General features: G+C 38.9%; 2 protein-coding genes across 8 annotated transcripts in view; one reads left to right on the forward strand and one right to left on the reverse strand.

Moving 5' to 3' along the window:
• Positions 1-26,749, reverse strand: part of MAPK8 (mitogen-activated protein kinase 8) — a 178,433-nt gene that overhangs the window by 68,991 nt on the left and 82,693 nt on the right. The window lies entirely within an intron of this gene.
• FRMPD2 (FERM and PDZ domain containing 2) overlaps positions 1-26,749 on the forward strand; it is a 71,474-nt gene that overhangs the window by 19,212 nt on the left and 25,513 nt on the right. For 6 of the 7 annotated variants that reach the window (XM_020583837.2, XM_019292250.3, XM_020583835.2 and 3 more), the window contains exons 8-29: positions 1,530-1,614; positions 5,551-5,701; positions 7,324-7,395; positions 8,064-8,238; positions 9,002-9,152; positions 9,249-9,387; positions 10,282-10,434; positions 11,770-11,955; positions 12,770-12,926; positions 15,409-15,619; positions 16,499-16,602; positions 17,603-17,701; positions 18,786-18,893; positions 19,014-19,130; positions 19,593-19,828; positions 20,376-20,480; positions 21,414-21,507; positions 21,971-22,056; positions 22,248-22,395; positions 23,464-23,678; positions 24,536-24,634; positions 25,858-26,222. In XM_020583837.2, coding sequence (XP_020439426.2) covers positions 1,530-1,614; positions 5,551-5,701; positions 7,324-7,395; positions 8,064-8,238; positions 9,002-9,152; positions 9,249-9,387; positions 10,282-10,434; positions 11,770-11,955; positions 12,770-12,926; positions 15,409-15,619; positions 16,499-16,602; positions 17,603-17,701; positions 18,786-18,893; positions 19,014-19,130; positions 19,593-19,828; positions 20,376-20,480; positions 21,414-21,507; positions 21,971-22,056; positions 22,248-22,395; positions 23,464-23,678; positions 24,536-24,634; positions 25,858-26,222 — 3,256 coding nt within the window. Of the gene's footprint in view, positions 1-1,529; positions 1,615-5,550; positions 5,702-7,323; positions 7,396-8,063; positions 8,239-9,001; positions 9,153-9,248; positions 9,388-10,281; positions 10,435-11,769; positions 11,956-12,769; positions 12,927-15,408; positions 15,620-16,498; positions 16,603-17,602; positions 17,702-18,785; positions 18,894-19,013; positions 19,131-19,592; positions 19,829-20,375; positions 20,481-21,413; positions 21,508-21,970; positions 22,057-22,247; positions 22,396-23,463; positions 23,679-24,535; positions 24,635-25,857; positions 26,223-26,749 lie in introns of those variants that run through there. The other variant, XM_039553650.1, reaches the window with a different exon arrangement.

Below are 26,749 nucleotides of genomic sequence, written 5' to 3' on the forward strand. Positions count from 1 at the left end.
GCTGTTCATACTCAGGATTTTGTAAGACAAGATTCTAAAAATACATGAGCAAACACAGAATGTGAAAACTTGTTTGCCACAGACATTCTTTCATGAAATAATATATTAAAAAAAAAGCATTCTTCTCTGAGAAGAAATATTCCCATCTAGTAGAGCACCATTATTAGAGGAGCGCAATATCAAGACTGTACTTTAGTAGCTCATTTAACATATCTAATCTACAGGATCAACTTCTTGTTAATGTTAATTTAATGTCATGTGTGTGTTGGATTTGTGATCAAAGCATGGCAGTTGGGCCACTGAAAGTAGCCAAGTTGTCCCACTGCTGTAATAGCTGATATAGAAAGACTAAGGGGAATTTTATGTGTTTGTCAAAATATATTTATACAATTACGTGAAAACCACAGTGTAAGCAGAGATTTTTGCAAGGTTTTCTCACAAAAAAGCATGTAATTTCAGAACACAGGATTGAAACTTAACGTTGGTAACTAGCTTATCTCAAATCTCACATTTTGTCACTACCATCTGCAGCTTGAAAAAACCCCACATGTTTATGCTTATTTTAGCAATGTGACTGTAGATTTTCTAGGTTTTAAAATTGCAGTTGGTTGGTTGGTACACTAGAATTCAGTGTCACGTTTTCATGTTGGAATTCAGAGTGAAGTCTCAGGGTGTAGTGCATGAATGTTTTATCTAAATGATTGCTTCCATACATCTTATCTTATCACCTCTATCATCCTGCTTATGTAATAGTTTTATATGCAATTCTTCAAATAAGATCAATGAAATGATCCAAGTGAAGAAAAATTTAATCTCGCTCTTCCTTAAAGATTTCAAACATCTCTGCTGATACAAGAAACATTCATAGAACTACCACTTGCATAACCCTCTCTGGTTCTGCCTCTAAATTTCAACTTTCATGTATTTGGACAAAGAAACACCTGCCCATTCTGTAGCAACAGAGATGATTGAAGGTGAAAAACAATGCAATCCTTATTTGCTAAGGACCCACAAACCATCCAGTACTCCCACCGGATTTTTATGATGTAAAAACATTCACAGTATATTTAACATAGCAAGTAACTAGTGGAATAGATACAACCATTTTCATTTCATTGATTTTATATTCTACTCTGATTAAGCCAGAGAGAAGCTTCCTGGCTTTTTCTACCCATTTTATGCCTGGAAATAGAATAACAAAATTGGGCATAATTTCTGAAGAGAAAAAGCTGTTTCACAAATTATCCCCATACAGATGGAAATGACAGCCATTGTACCTACACAGCTGTTTTCCAAATTACATTCACATAAAGGATTATGAAGAGGAAGTAACAATAACTAGGGAACTGGGAATACTGCTGGTGTAATATTCACTTAACCTTATTAAATAGCCATTTATCATGTCCAGGCAAGAACACAAGAGAGGAAGTTGCCAGTCTAAATTTCTTCCCTGTTGTAATTGTCCCAACATCTGATTCTGAGTGCTGCTACTATCACTTGAATTTTGAAATTTCCTTTATTTATTTCAGAGAGAGTTCCAGAGACACACAGATCATGTGACCCCACACTTAGTGGGTCGAGGACACAAAGTAGCTACAAGCTCTTCATAAACAGGTAAGCTCAATTCAGATTTCTACAGGATGGAAGCTGTTTTATAACCAAGTAAAGCAGGCAACTAAAGTGGCAATGCCAGTATCAGAAATTGCTATCTGAACCTGTTTTGATAATAGATACCATTTATGTAGAATAAATACATAATATTCTATTATGTAGAATAAATAAGTAATGTTCACCTAGACTTGGTTTGGTTCCAAGTGGAACAGTCCAAAAGCTCTAGTGAAATGGAACTTGGGCCCTGAACAATCCACACAAAACAAGCAAATTCAGGATTTTGACATATACTCTGTACCACTGTGTCCTGCCAGATGCCATGGGCCTCCCAGAACAGCTGCCCCCAGCTGTGTCTCCACCAGGCAGCAAAGCAGCACTAGCCCTCTGTGACTGAAACAACTGGGAAGCTGCTCCACAGAGGCTGTGAAAGGTTGGATTTGATGATCTTAGAGGTCTTTTCTAACCTTAATGATTATATGATTTTATGAAGGGAAATAGCTGTTGAAAAGCTGCTCCACAGAGGCTGTGAAAGGTTGGATTTGATGATCTTAGAGGTCTTTTCCAACCTTAATGATTATATGATTTTATGAAGGGAAATAGCTGTTGAAAAGGTATGAATAGTCATTGTTTTCCCTGTCAAGGCATTCTGTCAGAGTCCTTATTTGTCTGCATTCACATTTTGGATGTGGTCTTGCCTTGCTGTCACATTAAAGTGCTGTTACACCTTATGTGTTCTGGAGCGGCTATGTCAGACCATCCATATGATCCATAATTTTCATTTGTATTTCCATCTCAGTCCTTAGATTGATTTTTCTCACTTGTGTCAGTTATATCCAGCCCTGCACTACCACTTTAATGGAGAGTTATAGGTAACCCAGGGACACAAGCAATAAAGACCTCTGCTCTGTCATGAGGATTAGCCTCATTTCAGCCATGGCATGGACAGCAGCCCTATAGATATCGACAAAGAAAACTGAGAACTGTACAACAGATAGATACTAACTCCTTTTCAACAGCCCAGGAAACACCACTGCTGCCAAACAAGAGTTTTCTAGACTGGGTGTCATCACAGTGCAGCTATAATCATGGCTGTTTCCAAACAAAGAAGAGATGTAAGTACTGTCAGCCTCTAGGCACCCCAAAGACAGAATCCCGTAGTTAAGCACCATGTAATCCCTACAGACATCCCATTTAAATTGGGTTCTTGACCCAGTTAAACAGGAGTTTCTTCTTTTAACCATGACATGGGTAATTCAGGCCCACAGGAGATGCTCAATTTAGATCAACTCCCAATTAAATGTGTCCCAAGTAAACAGTTTGAACTTCCTGATAAATCAGCCATGACAATCTGGGCAAGATGAGATATCCCAGTACACTTGTAAAACTGCAACAAGAGACATCTACAAGCAGGTTGCAGGATAGTGGCTGCTTATGTCAAGAAAGAAGTCTCTGTCTACCTGTCTAACTACATACACATACATTTATATGTGTATATACAGACATCTATACATGCATCATGTATCTGGCACTTGTATGAGTAACAGAGAATTTATTTACTCAGTATTTCAGAGCAATTGCCATGCCTCCAACTAACAACCTGGGTATGATCTTGATATGCTTGATCTAAAATCATGCTGCCAGGAGTAAGTTCCCCTCCTCTGCTGAAAGACAAACTGTTCTCCAAATTTCCAGCAAGCAGTTTGCCATAGAACCTCAAGGACCATAAACCCCCCTCCTGGTTGGGTTCTGCATCTGCAACTGAGTTTCTACCACAGTCACCACCCTATTACAAGTACCATGACAGCAGTGGAGTTGGAATTACTTTGGAAATCACCAGTTTCCCATGTAGGAGTACAACCAACACAAAAATTAGTGATGGGTTTACTATTTATAAAGCTTACTAATACCATCATGCTCATTCTGTAGGCAGCCCAACTGACATAATTTACATCTGACAAAGTTAAGCTTGTAAGCAAGGCTCTGATCTGAGGTGGCTGGTGTGGGGTCAGTAGCTCAGACCCAGGAAGCTGTGACCGGTCCGGAGAGATGGTCCCGTGAGGAACCGTCTTCCCGGGGCTCGGTGTCTTCCCTCAGCTGTAGCCAGAATGGCCTTGCAGAGAATCTATCAGCTCTCTAGTGGTTCTCAGCTCGTGATTCCAGCTCTTGCTCTGCGGGGCAATCTCCCAGGCCAGACCAGGAAGAGAGAGACGAAGAGACCCATGTAGCAGTTCTGCATGGGGCAGCTTTATGAGTCCGCACCCAGCGAAGGGGAGGCCACGGACGAGCTCTCTGCTCTCACGGGGGCAGAGGGCTAGATCTTATAGGGATACAGGGGGTGGGTGTCAGACAGTAAAAGCCAATGAGTTACAAAGGATCTGCACTGGGTCTCCCAGAGGATTCTGGGTCTGTCTTCTTCTCACTGTAACTGAAAGTTGTTGCCTTTCCAGGGGAGTTCTGCTGGGAGGTTATGCAACCTCCTTATCTCAGCAGACCTCCCTCCAGGGCAGAGGCTGGGCATACCCCACACTGATCTATATATAAAGAAGATACAACTGTTAAATCTGGCATCTCTCACCTCACAGGACTAATAACAGGAAGTGTTTTCTACAGGAAAAGAAAGCCTTCTTAATAAAGAATCTTGGATTTTGAGCTAATAATGCTCACAAAGGTCACTTCAGGTAATTTTGAGGCATATTTCTTAGGTAAATTTTGATCTTTATGAGGTTGCATTGATGGAAACAAAAAAAACTAGATATCTTTATAGACCGAGGAATGTAAAATATGAGAGGAGAGGAGAGGAGAGGAGAGGAGAGGAGAGGAGAGGAGAGGAGAGGAGAGGAGAGAAGAGAAGAGAAGAGAAGAGAAGAGAAGAGAAGAGAAGAGAAGAGAAGAGAAGAGAAGAGAAGAGTTCAGTTGGAAGAGACTCACAATAATCATCTAGTCCAACTGCCTGACCACTTCAGGGTTGACCAAAAGTTAAAGCATGTTATTAAGGGCAAGTCCAAATGCCTCTTAAAAACTGACAGGCTTGGACCAGTGACCATCTCTCTAGGAAGATTGTTCCAGTGTTTGGCCCCCTTTAAGTGAAGAAATGGTTCCTAACATCATCTCTGAACCCCATCTTTGAACCATTCCCATGTTCCCTGTCATTGGACACCAGGCAGAAGAGATGAGAAACTACTCCCGTTAATTTGTTAAAATTTTTTAGAAATTCCTTGAATAGTCTCCTGAAGCAAATCTGCAACATGCAAAAGAAAAGGATGAAACTTTGGGATAATGAAAAAGCTTCCATGTGTCTTTAGCATTTGTTAAAAAATGTTATTAACAAAAATCCTCCTCAACAAAACCTCTCCTTCTGAACCATATAATCATTCTTTCTTTACTAAGTACATAGTATATGTGAAGTTTGTTCTAAGGACACACATCTGCTCACATGGAAAACACCATTACTTTCTGCATTAAAACTATAGTTTTAATAGTTTTAAAACAAAGACAGCTTTCTGATCTGAGATTTCACACACCTCTTTCTTAATTAAATTGAAAATTCCCTCAGTTCCCTAGGACATTAATTTATTCTAATGAATTAGTATTCAAATAATTCAAATTTCCATTCCTGGAAAACTCTGAATTATGTAACAACAAATGTTAAGGTTTTCTGAAATTCTTTGCCTGTTTGCTTCACCAAACTTAAACCAGCAAGATCTGGCTCACCAAATGAAAAAAAGAAACAGTTTACATTTATTTATAAAGGGCATCAGTAATATTATTCCTGTTAAATTCGTTCTCTTTTTCTGCAAAGAAACATTTAGGAGTTTATAACAGACATTGCCCTGGACTTCATAGTATTCCAGTTACTGTACCTTAAGCTCTCTGTCCTCAAGTCAGTGTTGTGTTGATTGCATGTTACATATTTTGCTCATGGTGACACTTCCTTTGAAGGTCAGTGAGTGCTGTAGAAGAAATCCCTGGTGGAACTCAGAAGAGCAGCCAACAGAACCTGCTAAGCTTGGGCTCCACCTTCTCTGTGTCTGCAAAGGACTACTCAGCAGCTGCTGCGTCACAGAAATGTTTGTTCCACAGGAAGGAAAAGGTGAATAATGAAAAACATATAAGCTGATTTCAAAATGTAAATATCACTAAAGAGAAGACTGTCATCTAATTTTTGTTTGACAGTGATGTACATATTACCTACTAAGTCATCTTATTAGATGAGTATTCTAAATTGACAGACTCCAAATTAGGCATGATCAGTTGTGATATCAGAACTGAAGGCAGTGAAAGCTATTGTCAATAAAGACTATGCAAAAGCTGGTAACTGAACCCTCTCTGACCTACATATGTGATTTCTGCAAGCATCAAACACCATACAGACTGTTTTTACCAACCACTTTGACATCAGCTTCAGAACAGCAAAAAAATTTACAGAGACACTTAACCCAAACATTTGACAGCCAATGGTGTTCAAAGGACTTAAATTTTTTTTATAGTATGTCTGGACAGAAAGCATAGGCTGGCAGTGAATGTGCTCAACCAAAAGTTCACCTAATTGACTATTTCTAGTTGCTAAGCTGTGGTAGGACTCCGTTACATGGAAAGGATAATGTTTCCTTAAAAGTTGGATTGCAAAAATTCAGAAATAACTGAATCACAGAAAACACCACCATGATCCTTCCTATGGAACTTTCTGTTGTGGAAGAAGAAGGGACAGGTTTCAGGTTGATGAGCCCTTTCACCTCTTCCCAGTTCAGAAGCTCAACACTGACCAGTGACAGATATTTGGTCAAGAGCTTCAGTTAGATACTTTGGAAAATTATCTTTTCTCATATACATTTGGTTTAAAATTTTATTATTATGATTTTTGTGGGGATAATAATGGCATTTCTCAGAAGGAGTTCAGCAACTTTTACAACACAGTGCTAGTCCCTCTAATGTGATACAAAACTGTATTGTCTATTGGTAGGACAGTACTGTTATAATTAAATAAATCCTAAATTTTTTTAAAAATCAAAATGGTTCAAGTTACTAAGGCATGGTGAATGACTGTAAGGATTCACATCTTATCACTTGAAGATGTTTAATTATTTCTGTCTGCTTAAGGGATCTAAAAGCATAGATGTAACTGTTGAAAACCCAATATATAAAATTAGTTGAGGTGGATGCTCAGCAAGAAAAAAAAGATCTTAAAAAAAACATGTTGACTTTTTTTAAGTTAAAACAAAAGAATATGATGTCTACTAAGAAGAACCATCAGTCAGCCTTTATTATGGGGAAGAAAGCAGCTCTGCATTTCAGTCTGGTTCCTAGGGAAGCTGGGGTAATGCAATCACAGTGATGTGTATGTATGTGCTTACATGTCTGTGACTGTCCCCAGAGTAATTTGGGAATCAAATAAGAAAAGGTCTCAGAATAAATCAAGTTTCTGTAAGTGTCATGAAAATAGGTGCCTTGCAAAGGAAATGGATCTTGATTAAGTGCCTTTACCAAAGAAAAGTCTTCAGCATGAGCTTACCCCTACTTGGACCCTGGAGAGTCCACACAGGAGATACCATAAACAAAGAGAAGTGTTCAATCAGCATTTGCACCTTGTTAGACACTGAAGTCAATTAGGTCTAGCACACAGATCAACAGCAATGGGTTTCATTGATACTTGTGTTTAGGATCTTCATTCCATTAAGGAGATATTTACTAAATTTCTAAATTGTGTCCTTGCAGTTTTCAGGTCCAGAATTTATTATTTTGTCTAGTGAACCACCAGTGACCTTACAGCTGCCTGGATCAATCGTGGTAAGTATTAACATTAAGAATTTAGAACTAATCTAGTGACATTTTAATTAGGGCTCTTTGTAAGTAGCATCTGAGTCTCAACCCAGTATTCTTTCCATGCCCTCCTCTCAAAACAAGTTAGGGTTCCTGCAGAGGTATTGAGACTTGAAAGGAGGTGATTTAATTCTCAGTGCTATTTAGTTATTTCTGTGCATGCAAAAAAAGCTTAATTTATCCTTCTCAGCTAAAAATGCTCACTTTAGCCCAAGGCTTTTGAGACAAAGACTATACAGCAAATATACAATATGAAATCTAGTGCCAATGTATGGGACTTCTCCAGCTTGCATACTTTACCTTTCATTAAGATAAGGTAGAAAGTTGACAGCAGACAGCAGTAAAAATGAGGGTAAAGGGAATTTGGAATTAGCCCCCAATCTAGAATAACCCTGGTGACTGGAGAGTTCAAGTATGATCAGCTGTTTTGTTGTGATTCTCTGGGTTTTAAAAAAATTAGAAATGTTTGTGGTATTAATTTATGAGAAGGGAGGCAGAAAATAGCATGGTGTTGTGACCAATTCCATCAGGTTGTATAGAGACAGGCAACTAGTGAGCCTCAGTAATAAAATGCTGTGGAACTTGCATTGCTTGTACTTGGCACTCATTCTTCATTCTTTCTTGCGTGTTCTTAGACTAAAAAAGGGAAATCCTATTTGTCCCAAAGAAATCTCAATGTGATTCTACTCAATGGGCAGTGCCTTGAGGTGCAATGTGACATCAAGACCAAGGCAAGAGATGTTTTCAACACCGTGGTGGCATATGCAAACTTGGTGGAACATTTCTACTTTGGCTTGGCTTACCTGAAAGGTAATGAGACAGTTAAGTACAGTGACAGCTCTGTCCCTCAGTGTCTCTGTGGTCACTTTATCAATGAATTCCAGTGAGATCCTTTAAGATCCTCAGGTGGAAGCAGATACAAAGCTTGTGCAAAAGTAAGGTATGTTGGTTTGAACTGTACTGCACTGATGTAAAGCATGTCTACCCAGGACTGTGCATCAGCACAGCCATACAACATGTACTGGCTGATATTCCCAGGAAGAAAAGGCTGTGTCCCAGAGCTGTACTCAAATAATACTGAACCATGCAGTTCTGGCAGAAATTCCAGGAAGTACTGCACTGAGAAAGGCTGCCTGTATTTATTCCTAGACATAAGTGGGAGTACAGGTTCAGCTATGTCATGTACCAGACCCACATCTCTCTAGTCCACTTCTGATGACAGGCACAGCTGAGGCACTGGGAAAAAGCACACCTTGTGTGTAGGGCATGAGGATTACAATGGGGTGCAGAACCTGAATGGTGAGCAGAATGCAAGCCCCATGAATCCTTGAGTGATTTCACAGATACCATACTAATCCAGCATCTAACATTTGTAATCCAAAATTACATACTGTCCTAAGTTCTTCATCAAAGGAGCAATAAGTTAAATCATGACACAGAGGAGTAAATCTCAGCTGACATCCCCAATCCATTTTATTTTTTATTGCTAGTGATGCACTCTATGAGAACCACAGAACTTTGAGCTGCTGAAGTACATCCAGGTTTATCACAGAACCCAAAATTCTCATTTCAGGTAAAGAATTCTTCTTTTTGGATGAGGAGACCAAACTCTACAAAGTGGCCCCAGATGGCTGGAATGACCAACCCAAGAAGAAAATGTCCATCATTAATTTCACACTCTTTCTAAGGATAAAATTCTTTGTCAACCACTTTAATGTTATTCAGTAAGTGGATAATTCTGCTGACTGAAGGAAAACCAGTAGCATATAGGGATACCATTCAAAGCTCCTCCTGAGTTCCTAAACCCTTTTCTATTCCAGGCACGGCTTGACAAGGCATCAGTTTTACCTGCAGCTTCGTAAAGATATTTTGGAGGAACGATTATATTGCAGTGATGAGACTGCCCTGAAACTCGGCGCTTTGGCTTTACAGGCAGAGCTTGGCAATTATGCTCCTGAGGTGTGGAGAAATAATACAGTATTTCTCAGAGGTCTCTCTCTACAACTTTTGCACCTTTTGTTTGTCACATAGCATTTAAAGAAGAAATGTGAATAGCACAGAATTTCAGTTAGTCCTCCAGTTAAGTCCTTCGGATTTAATTTAAAAAATTACAAAATATTCCTAATTATGGAGTAGTAATGAGCCAGGTGAAATTGACAGGAAATATGACAGAATGATGAGAGAGTCTAGGTCCTTCAGAATTGATAATATATCCTAGAAACTCCAGAAAATCTGTGGAAAGCTTCCAACATAGGCCCAGCTTGGATGTGCAGAGGGGCTTAGAGAAGTTAGTAAAAAGGGAAGAGAAAAGCAAATAAACACTTCAGAATTCACAGCTGTTTTATGTGTAGGCTCAGATCCACAAGCTGCAAAGACAGGAAGGTCACTGATTGTATATCTGAACTAGCTGTCCTAGTTTTCAATGTATAGAAAACACCCATTTTTGTTCTCTTCCATATCTTTATTTATGTAAATCAGTGTAGCTCTATTAATTGAACTCTGAGTGGTCTGATCCATGTGGTCAGATCCATCATGGCAATGGGTCCCCCACTGTAGGTTGTACTGATGCAGCTGTAGCTGTCAGCTCTAAGTGCAGGACACACCTGAAGGCCCAGCTCCTTTCTCCCCTCTGCCCAAAGAAGTGGTGTGTGCATTGAGCAGCTGCCTGAGCACAGGGGAAAGAGGCAATTTGGCTGTCAGGACTCTGCATGCTGTTCCCACCTTCCTTTGGGAAATGGCTACAGGGTGACTCCTGCATATGGATCACCCTGAAAATGAAATGCAATGAATAAGAAAAGTCAAGAAAGAACAAAAGGCTCCTGTCTCTGTTTTTTCTTTTTTTTTTCCCCACAGATGCATGGAAAGAGCTATTTTCGTGTTGAAGACTATGTTCCAGCAAGTAGAATAGAGAAAATGACCCTGGCATATGTACAGCGAGAGCTTGCTAAATTACATCGTATGAATCGCTCCCTATTTGAGGATGAAGCTGAGCTAGAATTTTTAAAGGTAACTTGCCATATCCCAAACACTATTTATTAATTTTGAGGTACCAAGCCCCTCTCTGTTTACCTTTGCCTATTTTCTTCTTGCCTGATACAGTGGATTTTAGATACGGTGAAAACATTTGAATAGTCAACAAAAACCTCAGAATTTCATTCTGCTGTAGATACTGTCACGCATCACTGAGAGTTTTTATAACACGTTTTGGTGTATTTGCAGCATTCTAAGGCTTAATGCAAATTTTTGGCATGTTACCAACATGTCTGGGCTACAGAAGATTATAAAACATGAGAATAAGCACTTTTTTAACTTCTGAAATTACAGCAGCAGTTCAGCCACTTTCTAAACATGTAGTGATTGTTTGTTTAAAAGTATCTGTGAACCCTAGAAGTGAAGAAGGAATTATCTGAAGTATTTTCTCACATGACAATTTCTTTAGGCGCTAAAGTGTCACCATGATGTGTTTAACTTTTTTCCTGCTAATCTCTCTTTCTCCCCAAACCTCTCTTCTTTCCATCAAGTGAACTATAACAGGGATTAGATAATGGATAAATATCAGTAGTCATTTTGCTGCACTGTCACATGCTTTTATTTATAGCATCATTTTAGTTCAGTTGCTATTTAATTATATTAGTTCCTCATCTAACACTGTCAATGCAATTGAAGAAATAGATTGAAGCTTAGCCTTAATGACAGTCCCATCATGTGTGGCAAATCCAATGAAGAAAAGCAGCTTTTTAGTATCTGTTTCAATTAATAAGTCTGTAGAAGGAGCCAACACATCATACAAAGTGAGAAAGATACACCCCATGGCAAGAACATGTAAATTCCAAATATGAAAGGGATTAAAAATTAAAACCCAGATTCAGCTAGTGATTATAGATGCCCCAGTTTTCAGGACCTGAACATTTGTACTATGGTTACTTTCTGAAAAACAGATCTTCTTAAAGTGTTTTACTCTGGTCACTGAAAATCTCTATTCACAACAGAAAAGTCGTTTGGGGATTCTACAGTAGCTTCCCAGAAAGAAAATACAAAGTTTTAGGATAAACTCATATTGGTCTGCAGATCAGACAGTAAATCCTACTCGTATTCTATAGTTCTGTAAAGTGTCTGAGTCACATTTTAACACTTTTGTGGCCAAGTACAGGAGGTAGAAAGACAAGCATGAACACCCAGAACCTCTGGGTGAGTTCCTCAGAATATTCCCTGCATGTTTAGATGGCAGGGGCAGACACTGGCTCCTCAGACACTCAAAAGCATTTTCTCCTCCATCTACCTAACTTTTCTTCCCATGAATTTTTTGAGTAATGCGTGGTAAAAGAACCTTTTCTCTACAAGGTGACTCAGCAACTTCCTGAATATGGAGTGTTATTCTACCACGTGTCCCAAGAGAAGAAAGGGACAGAAGGGGACATCATCCTGGGAATCTGTGCCAAAGGCATCATCGTCTATGAGAACAAAAATCACACAAGAATTGCCAGTTTAAGATTCCAGTGGCGTGAAACAGAGAGAATTTCAGCTCATGTGAGTTGGAACTAACTGAATCTCTTCTCTACTCTGCTATTTTACTGCCCCTCTTCCTCTGTCACTTTGATAGATTTGTTGCATTCAGAGCTAGAATGAGAGTCACTCTATATGGGCAAGTCCTTTCTGAAAACAGTTTTAAATCAAAGCTGGATCTGGATGTGGATACGAAGATACTGAATGCCAAACCTCTCTATGGCATATTCTATATTCATTCCTCTTTTGTCTTTACTGCTCTTTTCTTCTGTTTTTCTGCGTATATCAGGTCATGGGATCATGTCTTCCACTTTTCAGATCTCATTATTCCCATCCTCTTCTCTTAGTATATTAATGTCTGCTAACAAACTAGTATTGGTGACAAGATTGTGACCCCTTTCTAAATGGGATTTTGACATTAGAGGTATATCAGTGTACTATTGTACAGTCCAGGTATCAAACTGCATCACACATTACCCAGCTTGTTTGCTCTCCAAAAATGGTCCTTCTTCCCCTTGAAGATATGTTCCTTTTCACATTAAATGTGTTTAATAATTTTAACACCTGAAGGGCCAAATTTTTCAGTTTTAGCAACCTGCTATCAATGCATTCAATGTCTTAAGGTTCTTGACTTTTGACATAGAAGAGTTATGATCCCAAGAACAGACACCTTTCTTACAAGTGCTGAATTTACAACAGGCATTTACTGAACCTAAAAGGGATGCAGTCAGGCATAAATACAACTGAACAAATCAACAAGATTATATAAATGAACTGTCAGTGCTTCAGTGTAATGACTGATCTATGAAGCAAGCTCTGATGCTTTTTTCCCCCTCAGAGGAAAAAATTCATGATTGAAAGCAGCTTCAGTGGCAAGAAACACACCTTCATTACTGATACAGCGAAGACATGTAAATACCTACTGGACCTCTGCTCTGCCCAGCACAAATTCAATGCACAGATGAATTCTAGGCAACTTCGGCAAACTTCATCAGGTGGGGTATAAATGCACTTTTGTTACTGGGGCCATAGGACAAGACTGTGTTTTAGGTAAGGTACATTCAGCAAATCTGAGAATTAGAACCTGCTACCTCAGTTTCACTCTGCTTCAGTTAGAAAATAATGTCATCTGCTACGCTGAAAGTTAGAGGAGTCTAATTTGGCATGTGAGTAGGCTTGTGCAGGGGGTGAAGAGAGGTTCTCTGATGATAACAACTATGCAGCTATACTCAGATTTAAAAAAGAAATAAGCAGGATTTCACTTCCCTTCAGGAGAATTCTTCTGCTGAGAATTGTGAAGAAATAGATCAGACTTACCCAAAATGTAACCTGAAAAATGTTCCACACAAAATTATAATAGTGCCCAGATATGCTGGAGATGAACTTAGTCATTTTGTATAAGACAGGGATGCAACCCAGTGGTTCAGTCCCAAGATAAAACCACTAAACCAGAGGCACATGAGTCATACCCACTTGACTACACAGCTGCTAGCAGCTCTTATCTTAGATTTTGCCATGTCTGTGGAAGATATGACTAGTACCTCCTCAGGCTTCAGATTTTCCATACTTTCTAAGACAAGATTCTGCTCAACCCAGGTCAGGTACATAGCACATCTCACCCACAGTTCTCAGCATGTTTTGTAAAGATGGGTGGGGATTATTATTGGAAAACTGAGGCACATAAGAAATAAGCTGACAAAAGTCATCACTCTTGACTTCAGTGGAGCAACATGAGTTTTCACTAGCTCATCCACTGCCTTGAACAGAACCATGATCATTTACAACCCCTGAGTGTTTGACCTGGTGAGTCATTGCAGGAGAATCAATTGTCATGCCTTACCCACTGGGACACTCCTTTCTGTAGTAAAACTGTAAAAGTATTGGCAACAAATACTAGCATGGCATGTAACAGGATAATTGATATATTGCCTCCTTACCACTAAAATTATTTCATGAAAGCTGAAATTCTTGCACAAATTTGTTACCATGGAAAAAGGCCCTAGGATGGCATTTCAGTTCAAGGCACTGTTTGTCACTTGACATGTATAGCTTCTAACATAATTTAGCGGGACTGTGCTTTATTGCTTTCAAATGAGTGCTAATAGTGCATCTTAAAGTTTCCTATGTCACATTTGCTTGTGCTAATTTACCTTAAAAAAATTATTACATTCCATATATAACAGAATCAAATTATTGAGAACTATGAAAATTATAACCCGAGTACACCAAATCACTGAAACAAGCCAGACTTACACGAGCCATGTGACCACAGGTTCTGGGGTTCAGTGTGTGTTTGCTGTCCCAGAAAAAAAAGCTTAGTAAGGCAATGACAGACAGTAGTTCAACATACTGCCTTTGCCACCACAGTGAGGCTGTAAGAGATTATGAGGCTCTTTCTCCATGCTTTTGCTTCTGCTGCACTATTCAGATGTGTAAGTCACCATCACTTCAAAACTTGATAGCAACCCTCTACTTTGGAATCACCATGGCAACTCCCAGGCTGCACTAATACTCTGGACAGTTAAGCCTTCTGATGCCTTAAGAAATGCCTCTGATCAAAGTCACTGAGGAAAGAGGGAACCCGGATTTAATGCTGCAGAGTAGCGTTCTAGAAAGTTGTATTCAGGCTACCATTTGTTAGGAAAACACATGGGAGTTTAGCTGTTAGGTACAAGCAGAATTTAAGCTCATGTTTATGCTAGCCTGTACGAAGCCAAGTTTTTGTTTTACTTTCCAATGTGTCTCCAACTGCCCGCTGTCTTTCCATCCTCCAAGTTCCCTCACCAGCCCACCCGTTGAGAACCTAAGTAAATTAATGTCACCTTCAACACCATCTTGTTTCAGAAACATGAAATCTTTTGAGAGGACACATTGGTATACAGCAGAGCTCAGGCCTCATTAAGCAAGTAGTAGATTTCACAGAAAGGTACAAAACTGGATAGCAAGTGTTGCCACCAAGACGGTCCCCACTCGACTTCACTTGTGCAAATCACTCTGTTCCTTGGCGTCCTTCTGAACTTTGGAGAGCATGTGTTACTGGAGCTCCTGTCTTCTCAGATATGCACACACTTGAGTGGAAGGCCTGTGAAGGACAAGAAACTACCAGCCTGGATAATTCAGACTCTGAAAGACAGGTGTTTCTCATACACCAATCATTTACAAAATACACTTTACAGAAATATTCAGGTTTAAATTATGTAGGGTTGTACATTTCATCTGCCTTTGCGGAAAGTGGCTTTGTAGTATAATTCATAGAAATTAAACCTAAATGCAGCATATACTTTTTATGAAAGAAAACTCCTACTCACCCCAAGGCCTAGGTGTCCTCAAGGATACAGGAACAAATGTATCTGTAATGTCAATCTTTTTTTCTGACATATTCAAAAGATTTTATTTAAAGTTCCTTTGAGCTAAAAAAGATGTGATAATATCAGTGTATTTGTCTTTGCTTCTTCCCCTCTCTCGCTTCTTATTCAGAGGACAGTAAATTTGTGGAAATAGACAAATCAAATTCTGCATATGCAGCTCAGCATGAGCACCTTGCCCTTATTCAGAGACTGTCTCGCTCAGAGAATGTGCTCTATGGAGCAAACCTGGAAAACCTTTCTGCTGGGATGATGAGCAAATCTTGTGATAACCTCAGTGTGGAAACCAACAACAGGACTAGAGACAAAAGCAATCTTGGCAGGTAGGTTTGCTTTTTTCTCTGAACATGTGTAAGAAGACTTAGACATAAACTATTTTTTTTTAAGTTCTTATTGTGGTCACACCAAGAGGCCTAGGGCTCCATGGTGCCAGCAGTAGTGCAAATGCAGGCAGGAAGTTAATAGACTAACAGAAGAACTTGAAAAAGAGTGACATTTAAATTTGTACCAGACTCAGGAAGAAACCACTAATTGGGTTATGGGGAGGTATAAAAATGAGGGAGAATAAATATAAAATCTTTAATGTCTGTGTATCTTCTATGGAAATTACAGTATGTGAACTAAAAAACCAGCAGAAGCTGGAATGGAGGGATCAATACCTAGCTGATTCCTCCATGTCCAAATGTGCAAATCTTGGGGAACAGTGCAAGAACTTCTTTCTCCCTCTTTGTTTTGGTACATTCACCTGTGTAGGTGGTTGCTATAACTGCACAGTCTCAAGGCCTTTGACGAATTCTAGTGCCTTTTAGAATACTAAGAGTTAGAATAGAGCCAAAGAGATCATGAACTACCAGGAAAACTTTCAGACATGGTTTTGTCTAAATGGACAGCAGGGCTAAATGAATCATGGTGAAGCTATGCTGAGTTTTCCTGATGCTTGCAGTCAGCTCAGAGCAAAACACAGGGGGAAATCAGTCATGATACAAGTGGTCTAATAGCAGCTGTTATTTGGAAGCAAATGCTGGCAAGGATAAACTACTCCCCTAAAATGAAACATGTCCCAGAAACTGGACTACTCATTGAAAGGCTATAAACCTGTGCATTCCCAGGTTGGCTCTGACAGACTAATGACAATGAAGAGTGCTAAATACCATTGCTGATTTTTTTTTATTATAACACAGTCTTCCTTTCCTGCCGTGCAGATCTGTATCAGGGCTATCCCAGTCAGAAATGCACATCAATTTGAACGGAAATCAAAGGAGTTACGACTTCCTCTCTATCCATTCAACTCAGAACACAATCAGTGGTGAGTATAATAATAATAAAGAGAGACAGTACCCTTCCATATTTATAGTTTCAATTGAAGGAGACCACCATATATTCAACTTACAGATTAAAGACTATCCTTTTCTACTTCTAGTCCTGGAAATTAATCCAGAGTTTAGCAAGACAAGCTGTTTTCTTCCCCTTAACTCCCACTTTCCATCAGGTTCAATGGTAAGGGACTTTGTAATAAAATGATTCTATAATGGTGCCTAATGCTCTACAGAGATGTAGTTCAGTACACCCAGAGACTCTTGCACAGGACAATATCCCTGTGCTCAGAGGTCATTGTTTGGTTTGCAACTGAGATCTACAACTCAGTAAGTAATGCATGAGTCAGCACAGGCTCCAGGTCTTTCCTCTGTTCTTGCACTTGCATGACACTTCCTGGAATAAGGACTGGATATCTAATTTTCTATCAGAAGCCAGACTGCATGCACATGGGGAGCCAATCTACGGAATATGAAGCTATGCTTATTTGGTTAGGCCATTTTAAAATTAGAACAGTACTTTAAGCACACTGTGGCAGTTGCACAATGTTAAGTACTGTTAACACTGCAGAGGTCACCATTGCAATCAGTGTTGGTTGGATTGCACCTTCGGAGCCAAAAGGGCCCACAGGGACCAAGGCTAGAGCCCATAGGAGATTTTGTGTTCAAATCATCCTCAGGTTCAATGGGCACTACAGGCCTGACTCTTTAAATATTCTAATCTTAATAAAAACATTGCAAAAAATATATATAGTCTTCCAGAAAGGAACATTGTAGGAGAGCTTGCATAGCTCTGCACATAAGTTTTTCTAAAGAATGAAAACTTCTGAACACTTGTTTGAGCTTCCATCCAGAATTATATTGATTCAACTGTAACAGTAATGTTGAAATCAAGGAAAAAATATATCTTTGAAGCTCCAGTTTTGCATAATACATGAATCTACTGTGTCCCTGCATTAATCTACATCTATTCTAGCTGTTTTATTTCTGCAGCACCTGGATCACCAGCCACCCAAAAAGAAGTTTTACTAAGTGGTCTAGAAAGAGAAATCATTTGTGTCAGCCTAAAACGTGACCCTAAGAATGGATTTGGTAAGTAAGGAATATAAATGTTATGTTTGTTATTGGGACTATCAGATCCTGGTGCTAAGAGTGATACTTGCTGACTCAGGCTGGGCAAGACTGTAAACTCTTTCACTCCATTTATTCTTCTTACAGTGTAAGAGTACCAATTTTTATGAAGGACTCAGAATTTCCAGGACTGAAAAGGACTAAGCACATAAATCAAGACCATTTTATTTTCAGAGGATTAACTAAGGCCACAGAGACCAAGGGAATCAAATGCTAAGAGTAGAATGAAATGAACATGGTTTTAGTTTTGCATCTGAAATACATGTGTACTGATTTTATTTATCTTAGACCTTACAGGTAGTGTCTGTGGGGGTGAAAAATGTTTACACAAACTTAACATGAATGTTTCTTAACTCTTGGATTGTTATTTGGATATTTTTGTTATCTAATACCTTAACCACACTGTATCCGGTTCTTGCAGATGAGTTAAGAGAACCATCAGGTTTCACAGATGACCATTAATACAATTAAAAATCAAATTTATAAATGGTGCAGGTCTGTGTGTAATATCCTAATCCCAAACCCAACTATTATACCAGTGAGAAGGATATATTCTGCAATAGTCAGAGTTAGGATAGTAAAACTGAACTACTTAACAAGAGATTTAATCTTCTTAGATCTCTTACATTAGAAGTTTACATGGCCCACCTCAGGTTTCCTGGTTGCATGATGTAGAATGATGTTCAAATCTATCTAATGAGCTTTTACACCATTTCTCTCCTGCAGGTGTTAAATGCTGCAGGTCCACCTAGTTCATGACTCTTTCAAGAACATAGTCAGGGTCTTTAAAAGTAGCAAGCCAGGAAAGCATTGCTTTTGGGAAATTATATCTAAATAGTGACAAAAGTCACCAGCACACTTTAATTATAATTTAAGTTTAAAGCTCTCCAAACTCAAGACCTTGATGCCATGTAAATCAAAGCTCCCCATACTTCAGATCATGTATAAAACTTATGCCATTGAAGTAAGAGCCTTTTGTGCTCCTAAGGTTCATCTTTTCTTATACTGCCAGTGTTTGCATTCTCATGCTATCTCATTTTTGCAGGTTTTGTAATTATTGGAGGAGAAAACGTAGGAAAATTAGACCTTGGTATCTTTATCGCTTCAGTTATCCCTGGGGGACCTGCAGACAGAGCTGGAAATATCAAACCAGGTCATTTTCCTTAGTTTTTAATTAGAATTAAAATACTTGCATAGTTTAAAGTTAGCTGCTCTGGATTTATTTCCTTATTTATATGTGCTTTGTCTTATTTTTATCTTTTTTTTTTTTAAGGAGGACGACTCATCTCTGTGAATAATATTAGCCTTGAGGGTGTTTCATTTAATACTGCAGTTAAAATCATACAGAACTCTCCTGATGAAGTAGAGCTCATCATCTCACAACCCAAAGGTATAAAGGCAAATGTCTCTGCTGGCTATGGGATGCCAATAGTTAACTCAGGACACATATTTATTAGGCACTGGGATGTAGTACTACATTCCTGCTACTGACTGCCAGTTAGAACAACTATATGCTAAAATAGTCAACTTCTAGTAGGTATCATGTGATGTCTCTGCTACATCAGTGTGAAAAAATCTATTATGGCTGCATTGCTGAACATTAAAGGAATTTTGGCATTTCTTGCTTTGACAGAGTCATAGTCCTCTGCAGTAATGAAGCAAACACATTTCTGAACACTTATAACAGCAGTGCTCCATTTCACAGTGACTGACTCATTTTATAGATCTGAAGTCACAATCAGTTGAAATAGGAAGTTACTTTGTCCTCTTGTGCTGGGTTATAACAACATTTTTCTTTAAGTTTATTTGCTATTTGCATTCAACAGTGCCTCATTTTGATATGGCTTTACAGACATGTATGAAGAAGGATTAAATGAAGAAAAGAATCAATCAAGAGGAAACAGCACTAGTGGATCTGAGATCTCTTGTGTAGGCAGTGGGAGAAAAAAGATTCAGGATTGTCATACAGCTCTCCCCAAAGAACAGGACACAAATATAGATGAACTTGAGAAAACTCTTTCCTGGAATTTAGCACCGAAATTGGGCCCTAGAATTCCAGTTCCTTCAGCTGAGAGCCTGGATGTAGAGGTAACTGAGATTTTGATGTTGCTCAGTAATGTTACACCCAGCACACAGCATATAACAACATACCAGCTACATGTAGAAGGGAAAGTAACTGTGAAAGGAAACCTTGGAATAAATTACATTGGAAATGTCAAAATGATAGACATGTCTGGAATATGTGAATAAATGGGGAAAGTGTTCTAAAAAATGTTTTTTAAATTCTCCTTCCTTTTCCAGTGGAGGGACAAAATTTTGATTATTTTCTTGCAATCTTTTAAGTTTTCAAACCAGTCACAGAACATTTTGTGTCTAATTTCCTACTTTTAGACATCCTCCCTATATAAACTCAGGTTATGTGCATTAAACAGATTGCATTTTGAGTAGCATTAGCATAAGCTTCAAATAATATCAGGGATATAAATGGTATCACTCCAGGTTTACTGTGACAGCAGGATCAAACCCTTTACATCTTCTGGAAATTCTGTCTTCTTTTATTTTTAACTTCCTTTTCACCCCTTTCTTTTTAAACTGGGATGCTGTAATCTCATTAAAGTTTTTATTTTTGAGACAGGCACCTGATTCTTCCCACTTACTATCTCCATCAGAAATCAACTCAAAGGAAATCTACACGGTGGATCTTGTTAAAGAAGATGGGACTTTTGGAATCAGCGTGACTGCAAGTGTTACTTTTAATCTTTCATTGTGTCTGTCAAATTGTTACATGACTGAGAACAAGACAGAAGATAGGCTGATAACAGAAACTGTTAGCATGGCACACTTAAAACCAAAGTGTTCAATTGATTGACTTAGCATGCATGAAGTACTGCCTCTGCTCATTCCCTGGTTCTTACCCACACAATCTGTGGAAGAGGTGTCCTGGCACAAAGCATGTGGCAGTACAAACCCTTTTTGTCCTTACTCAGTTTGAGAACAAGATCTACAAGAAAGAGGAGTTTGGTCAGGGAGGACTAGAGAAGGCAGCAGTGAAAACTGTCTGCCACATTTGAGTAATAACTCCTTCTCCTAGTTATTTAAGTTGAATTTACCCCTCCAGGCTGAGATGTCTTTATGGTCGTTGCTGAAATGGAATGGGAAGCAACAGCCATTTCATTGCCTACTGAAGAAATTAAGGGATGTTTTCTTCATCTAAATTTGGCCAGGGATGTAGATGGACAGAACATGATTCTTAGTTTAATCTGGAATTTCTTGGAGTGCCCAAGTTCAGGTCCATGCTTTATATATTGTCTGAAAGATTAGTAATTGCAGAATGGATATTGCACAGCTTAGAAGCTGGGCTAGAGAATAACTGAAAGATGCAAGATCATCTTATGTGAGCATAGGGAAAAATTTATGAACGTTTAGTAAATATTTTATATAGTCACACAGAAATACATTGCATTTTCCTGAGAAAATAAAGGAAGATTACTGCATATGGAGGTATATTCTAACTAGATGGGATTTGTGAGTAATATCCTCTTTCCATTTTTTCCAACATTTAAAGAAAAAAGTGATTTCTGGAGCAGTTACTTTGTAATGCATGTGTAAGTTGCTGTGATTTTTACCACGGGAAGAATATATGAAGACTCTAATCTGTGGGCATATTTTGCAGGGTGGAATTAACACCAGTGTGCGTCATGGTGGGATATATGTGAAGTCAATTATTCCCGGGGGGCCAGCAGATAAGGACGGACAAATAAAGATAGGTAACATGTCTGGCAATAAAACTCTGCGCTGTAGAACTCAGTGTTAGTGTGGACAATGAAACACATTTGGGATTGGAGGTCTTACAACTGTGAAATGTAATATACGGTCCATCATTGTTCAGCCTGTCCCTGTACTACATGTAGGGGATTCCACTGAGAAACCAGAAGCCTCATACCAACATTGTAGAGTTACTCTCTGTAGCTGCCATCAGGCTAGTGACTCTGACATTATTGTTGTTGTGATAACAGAGGCTATCACTGCTTTTACTTTCAGAATACCCTGGAATGTTTTAGCTGCTAGTTATAGAATGCTGTACAGCGAGCAGTATTGCTTTCCTATGAATTAATATTAATTTGACACATATAAGCATGAAGACCTATAGTAACGTGGGCAGCCTCAAGGTTTACACCCTCTGAACCATCAAAGCAACTTGATGTTCTTTGTTGGTTGTTTTTACCTCAGGTGATCGTCTTCTAGAAGTAGATGGCATCAGCCTCTGTGGCATCACACACAAACAGGCTGTGGAACACCTTAAGAAATCTGGCCAGGTTTGTACAATAGCAGAGATCAATAGGATACGCAGTAGACTAAACTGGACTTAGTATGAAGCACAGTAGCCAAGCTTAGCCTAAAGAACTGCCCCTGCTCTGTTCCAACCCCTTCCCTCTAAACAGAAAAGTACAAAGACTTAGGACTCACTGTGTACTGTGTAACTGGAACCTGTTCATCATGGTTTTAGATTGCCAACCTGGTTTTAGAAAGGGGAAACTACCAACTGGCAGAGCCATGTCTGACTGCTAATGACAAAAAGGAGGACCAGTGTGCTGTTGTTTCTGTGGCAACATTCCTCACAGATGGTACCAAGGCCTGCTGCTTTTTGACAGATGGTAAGTGATAAAGAAGGAACTCAGGGTGACTTCCTACAATGTGCAGGAAAGGAATGCATGAAAATAATTCTATGAGATTTCTGTGGGTTGGACGGAAAAAGCTCTATACTGAATAAAATTATAATATTCAATATTAATGACATTATCAAAAATCAATTCTGAACAAAATATTTCTGATGTACATAGAGTTATAGTGGGTAGGTATAGCTGAGTTTATCCTAGGCATAAATGCTGCAGTATGATCTCAATATGTAGTATGATCACAAATACTGCAGTATAATCTCTCAGCCTTTGTGAGATTGGGTTGGCAAGGGGACACTCCTGTCTGTACTCCACAGCACTCTCGGGCAGGAAGCAGCTCTGTGGATGTGGCCAGGTTGTTACCCAGAGAGAGCCTCACCAGCACAACTGCTGATGCTGTGACAGTGATGAAGCTGGAGTGAACTGGAGACTGCCATCACTTAATTTCTTAAAAGCAGAAGATTTAGAGATCACTTCCACAGAATTTAGCCAACAAATAAATGCTGTATCTTTTACTGAAGGTTGCCTCATAAACACTGAGTCTGAACCATACTTTTCCACGGGGCAGTTACTCCTCTACACTGGAATTCAGCTACAAGCATGGTGTTTGGGAGAGGCCTGATCTCTCATTCTTGACTGGAGAGAGCAGGAGCTCCAATTCTAGCTTATGCCGGTTAGTGCAGGACCTAAACTAACAACAGGAAGATGCAGAATAGTCAAATCTCTGCAACACTTACAGAAGGATGTCAGAAAAAGATAGCATGTGAATCTCTTTATGTTGGTACAAAAGCTTTTTCCTTTATGGGCTTGTACCAGACTGTGAACACATGGTGAAATAGATTCCAGTTTTCCCTATTCTGCTTGCGAGATTTCAAAGACTTATGTAAGATACAGGAACGCCTAAACCTTCTTTTGACATTACTATCAGCAGATCTACCTCTGCAGCATGCAGGGAAAAGGTATTTTGAGAGTATCGTTTATATCAGCTCCTTAGGAGGTACATATGTCATGGTTCCCATTTTTTTTTCCAATCTTTGCTTTGAGCAGACAATACATTTGAAGTGAAATTAACCAAGAATTCTGGAGGCCTTGGATTTAGTGTTCTGCAGATGGAAGGAGATGCTTGCGAACACCTTGGAGGAGCTATTGTTAGGATCAAAAGACTGTTTCCAGGGCAGCCAGCTGAAGAGAATGGAGAAATTGAAGTTGGAGACATCATTTTAGCTGTGAATGGGAAACCTCTCCGTGGGCTCCTGTATCAGGTAGCAGGAAGTATTATTACTGGGGTTCCATATGGGTAACAGATTAATAAAGACAATGCATTTAAACTTAATTATCACCAGAGGGAGGCAGAACTTGCATATAATTAATCTGATTTCTATGTAGGATTCTGCTCTAGAAATCCTATGTAGAATTTCCTTTCTAAATTAATTCTGACAGAGAATTTCTTCTGCTATTTAATTTATGAGTTTCTACCACTAATGTATGAGTTCTATTGTTAGATGCACACCAGTTGTTAATTAGTTGGAATCTTTGTTGCTGTTATGCATGAACAATTTTGGAACAATTTTCCCCCTGTGGTCATTTGTGCTTTGTAATGTCATGCTAAATATAATGCCCCAGATTCAAATTTCTACCAAGAGTAGTAAGTCCTGTGTAAGTTTTTAACCTGGAATGAGAAATTCTATACTCAATGAAGAAATTAAATGGTAATGGCCTACATGTGGATTTATTTTTTTCATTGGAATATGGCAGTTTGGGGAGCTATGCTGAAATAATTGACCAAGGATGTGTTACTGCCACATGTGGTTTGAATGAATTCGCCTGAAAATTCTGTTTTCTTCAAGAAAAGAAAATTAATTAACCTAAACCTATGTGTCTGTTGGTGAAACAGAAGTTTCTAAACAGAACTGAGTTTACTTTAGATACATGTTCACATATAAACTATGGTCCACTTATATAACAATACTTCAGTGGTGACTACTCAGATACTGCTGAGAGGCCCAAACATGAGAAATGTAGCATTCACAATAAAAATTTTCTCTATCTCAGTTGGTAAAATGACATGTATGACAAACTGTGTTCCATCAGAAATAAAATATTCCTCCTTTCTGTTTAGGATGTCCTGCATTTGTTGAGAGGAGCTCCTCGAGAAGTTACACTGCTACTTTGCAGACCACCAAAAGGTGTTCTTCCAGAAATAGAGCAGATTGCTCTGGTAAGGCAAAGCTTCTCATAGAAACTCGCTTCTGTAAACCTGGAAAGACTCTGCTACGTGTTCTATCCAGTCTTGAACAAGGCAACCTTCCCTGTTTTCAAGGCCCTCTATTCCATTGCTTTCCCTTCCTGGTTTCAATTCAACCTGTAGAGTTCAACTGATATTTCTTTAGCAACCAAAATAATATAAATCTGGCAGATGTGAAACACTTATCCCAGTCCAACAACTTTTGAGTCGCTGTACTGTCATTGGAGCGAAACAGCACATACCCAAGCACCTCTTCTAGTGGTGCTTCTAAAAATGCTCTACCAGATCCTCAGCCAGAAACTGCAGATATTCTCAGATGCAGGTACTGTAACTCCCCAAAGTGAGAAGAAAATAAAGAACTTTTCCTATCCAGACTATCTCTTAATGAAGTTTAAAAAATGAAATAATGGTTTCAACTGTTTTTTCAAGTTCTTATTAATGGTTAGCAGAATCTGCAGGGGGAAAAACAAAACACAAAAAACCAAACAAAACCAACAAAAAAAACCAAAATGAAAAAACAAACAACAACAAAAAAAACCCCACCAAAAACAAACAAACAATAAAAACCCCAACCAAACCGTAGACACTGCAGAGACTAAAACATTAGATGTGCTAGCATTATTACTGCTGCTTCTTGAACACATCTCATGGACACATGACAAGTACTCTTATAATGAATATGCATTTGTACTACTCTTGTTCCATTCTGAATGGCCCACTCATGGTGCCTGTCCCACTAGGATTTATAGCCACCCACAGGCAGACAGAAATGACAGTCGGAACCACCTCCAGATAACAAACTGACTCCTGCTGCTCTGCTGCAGTGGGCCCTTGGCTGATTTCTATGGTCAGTGGCATGGGAGTCAAGTCTGGAAATTACTTCTATGGAATGAAGAGAATATAGACACAAAATCGAGGCATGATATGAACAGAAATAATAAAAAAGAACCTCTAGGAAATAATTCATTGGGAAAAGTGATCTGGCACTCTTGTAGAACATGAAAAATAAGCATAAAGAAAAAAGAGTTATTTGGTGAGAGAGTATCTCCTATTTTTTCTCCTCTCTTCCAGCTACCATTTGATATTTTCCCATTCAGAAGCTTATTAATACTGATTTTTCAAAATACTTTTCTCTTGAAGGAGCAAAGATAGGAGATTAAAAAGGAGTTCCACTAACCTTTCTGTTATTTTCATAGACTCCAGCACCATCTCCAATTAAGGACTTTGTGGCAGAAACGCCAGGCAGCACAGAGGCAGGAAACAGTATGGATCAATCTACCAGTGAGGGAAGTAGCACCTCTCCAGACCTCGAAGACTGCCTCGATTCTCCACTGGGAGAAGATTTCAGTGAGCCTCCTGAGGATGACAGCTCAGCTTATGAAGAGCAGGAAGCTGAGTTTCAAGACAAACCCATACAGAAACTCCCAACTTCCAGAGAGAGTTTCTATAAGCATCTTTGGAAGATTCATCAAGAAGCTTCCACTTCTGAAGTCTTCCACTCCCTAGAGGAAGAAGTGAAGCAGAACTGCTACTCACCTTGTGAATTAGGACAGGCCAAAAGGTAGGGAATACTGAAATCTGTTCTGCAGCCTTCCTTTGACTCGTAGAATTTTGAAAGTGAATCACTTAGGTTCTAATCACGCCTAATTAGTGAAGATTTTATTTTATCATCTTATTCTGACTCACCTAATCTGCCTTCCCTATTTACTCTCATCTTATTAGAATTTTGCATATGTCTGCATTGCAAGATACTTGTAAGAGTTCTGCACCACTGTAATAATTTATGCTGTTCAGCTGAAGCTGGTTGCCATTTGAAATCAGTGGGAAGAGTCTTGTTCAACTAAATAGGAAACAAGTACTTTTTTCTTGATTGTATGATCTTTTACTTCCAATTTGTTTCAGAGTTAACTTAAATAGGCACCATAAGTTTTTCTTATTGTGTGATCTTTTAATTTCAAATGTTTTCATAGGAAATAAAAAAACCCTCAGAAGACAAACTGTGATCAAGGAGGAAAAAAACCCTTATTTTCTGTTTTCTGGTCTTTAGAAGCCAAGAGAACCGCTGAGCCAGAGGAATTATACAATAAA

The sequence above is a fragment of the Corvus cornix genome, chromosome 6, assembly GCF_000738735.6.
Source record: "Corvus cornix cornix isolate S_Up_H32 chromosome 6, ASM73873v5, whole genome shotgun sequence".
NCBI classification, from domain to species: Eukaryota; Metazoa; Chordata; class Aves; order Passeriformes; family Corvidae; genus Corvus; species Corvus cornix.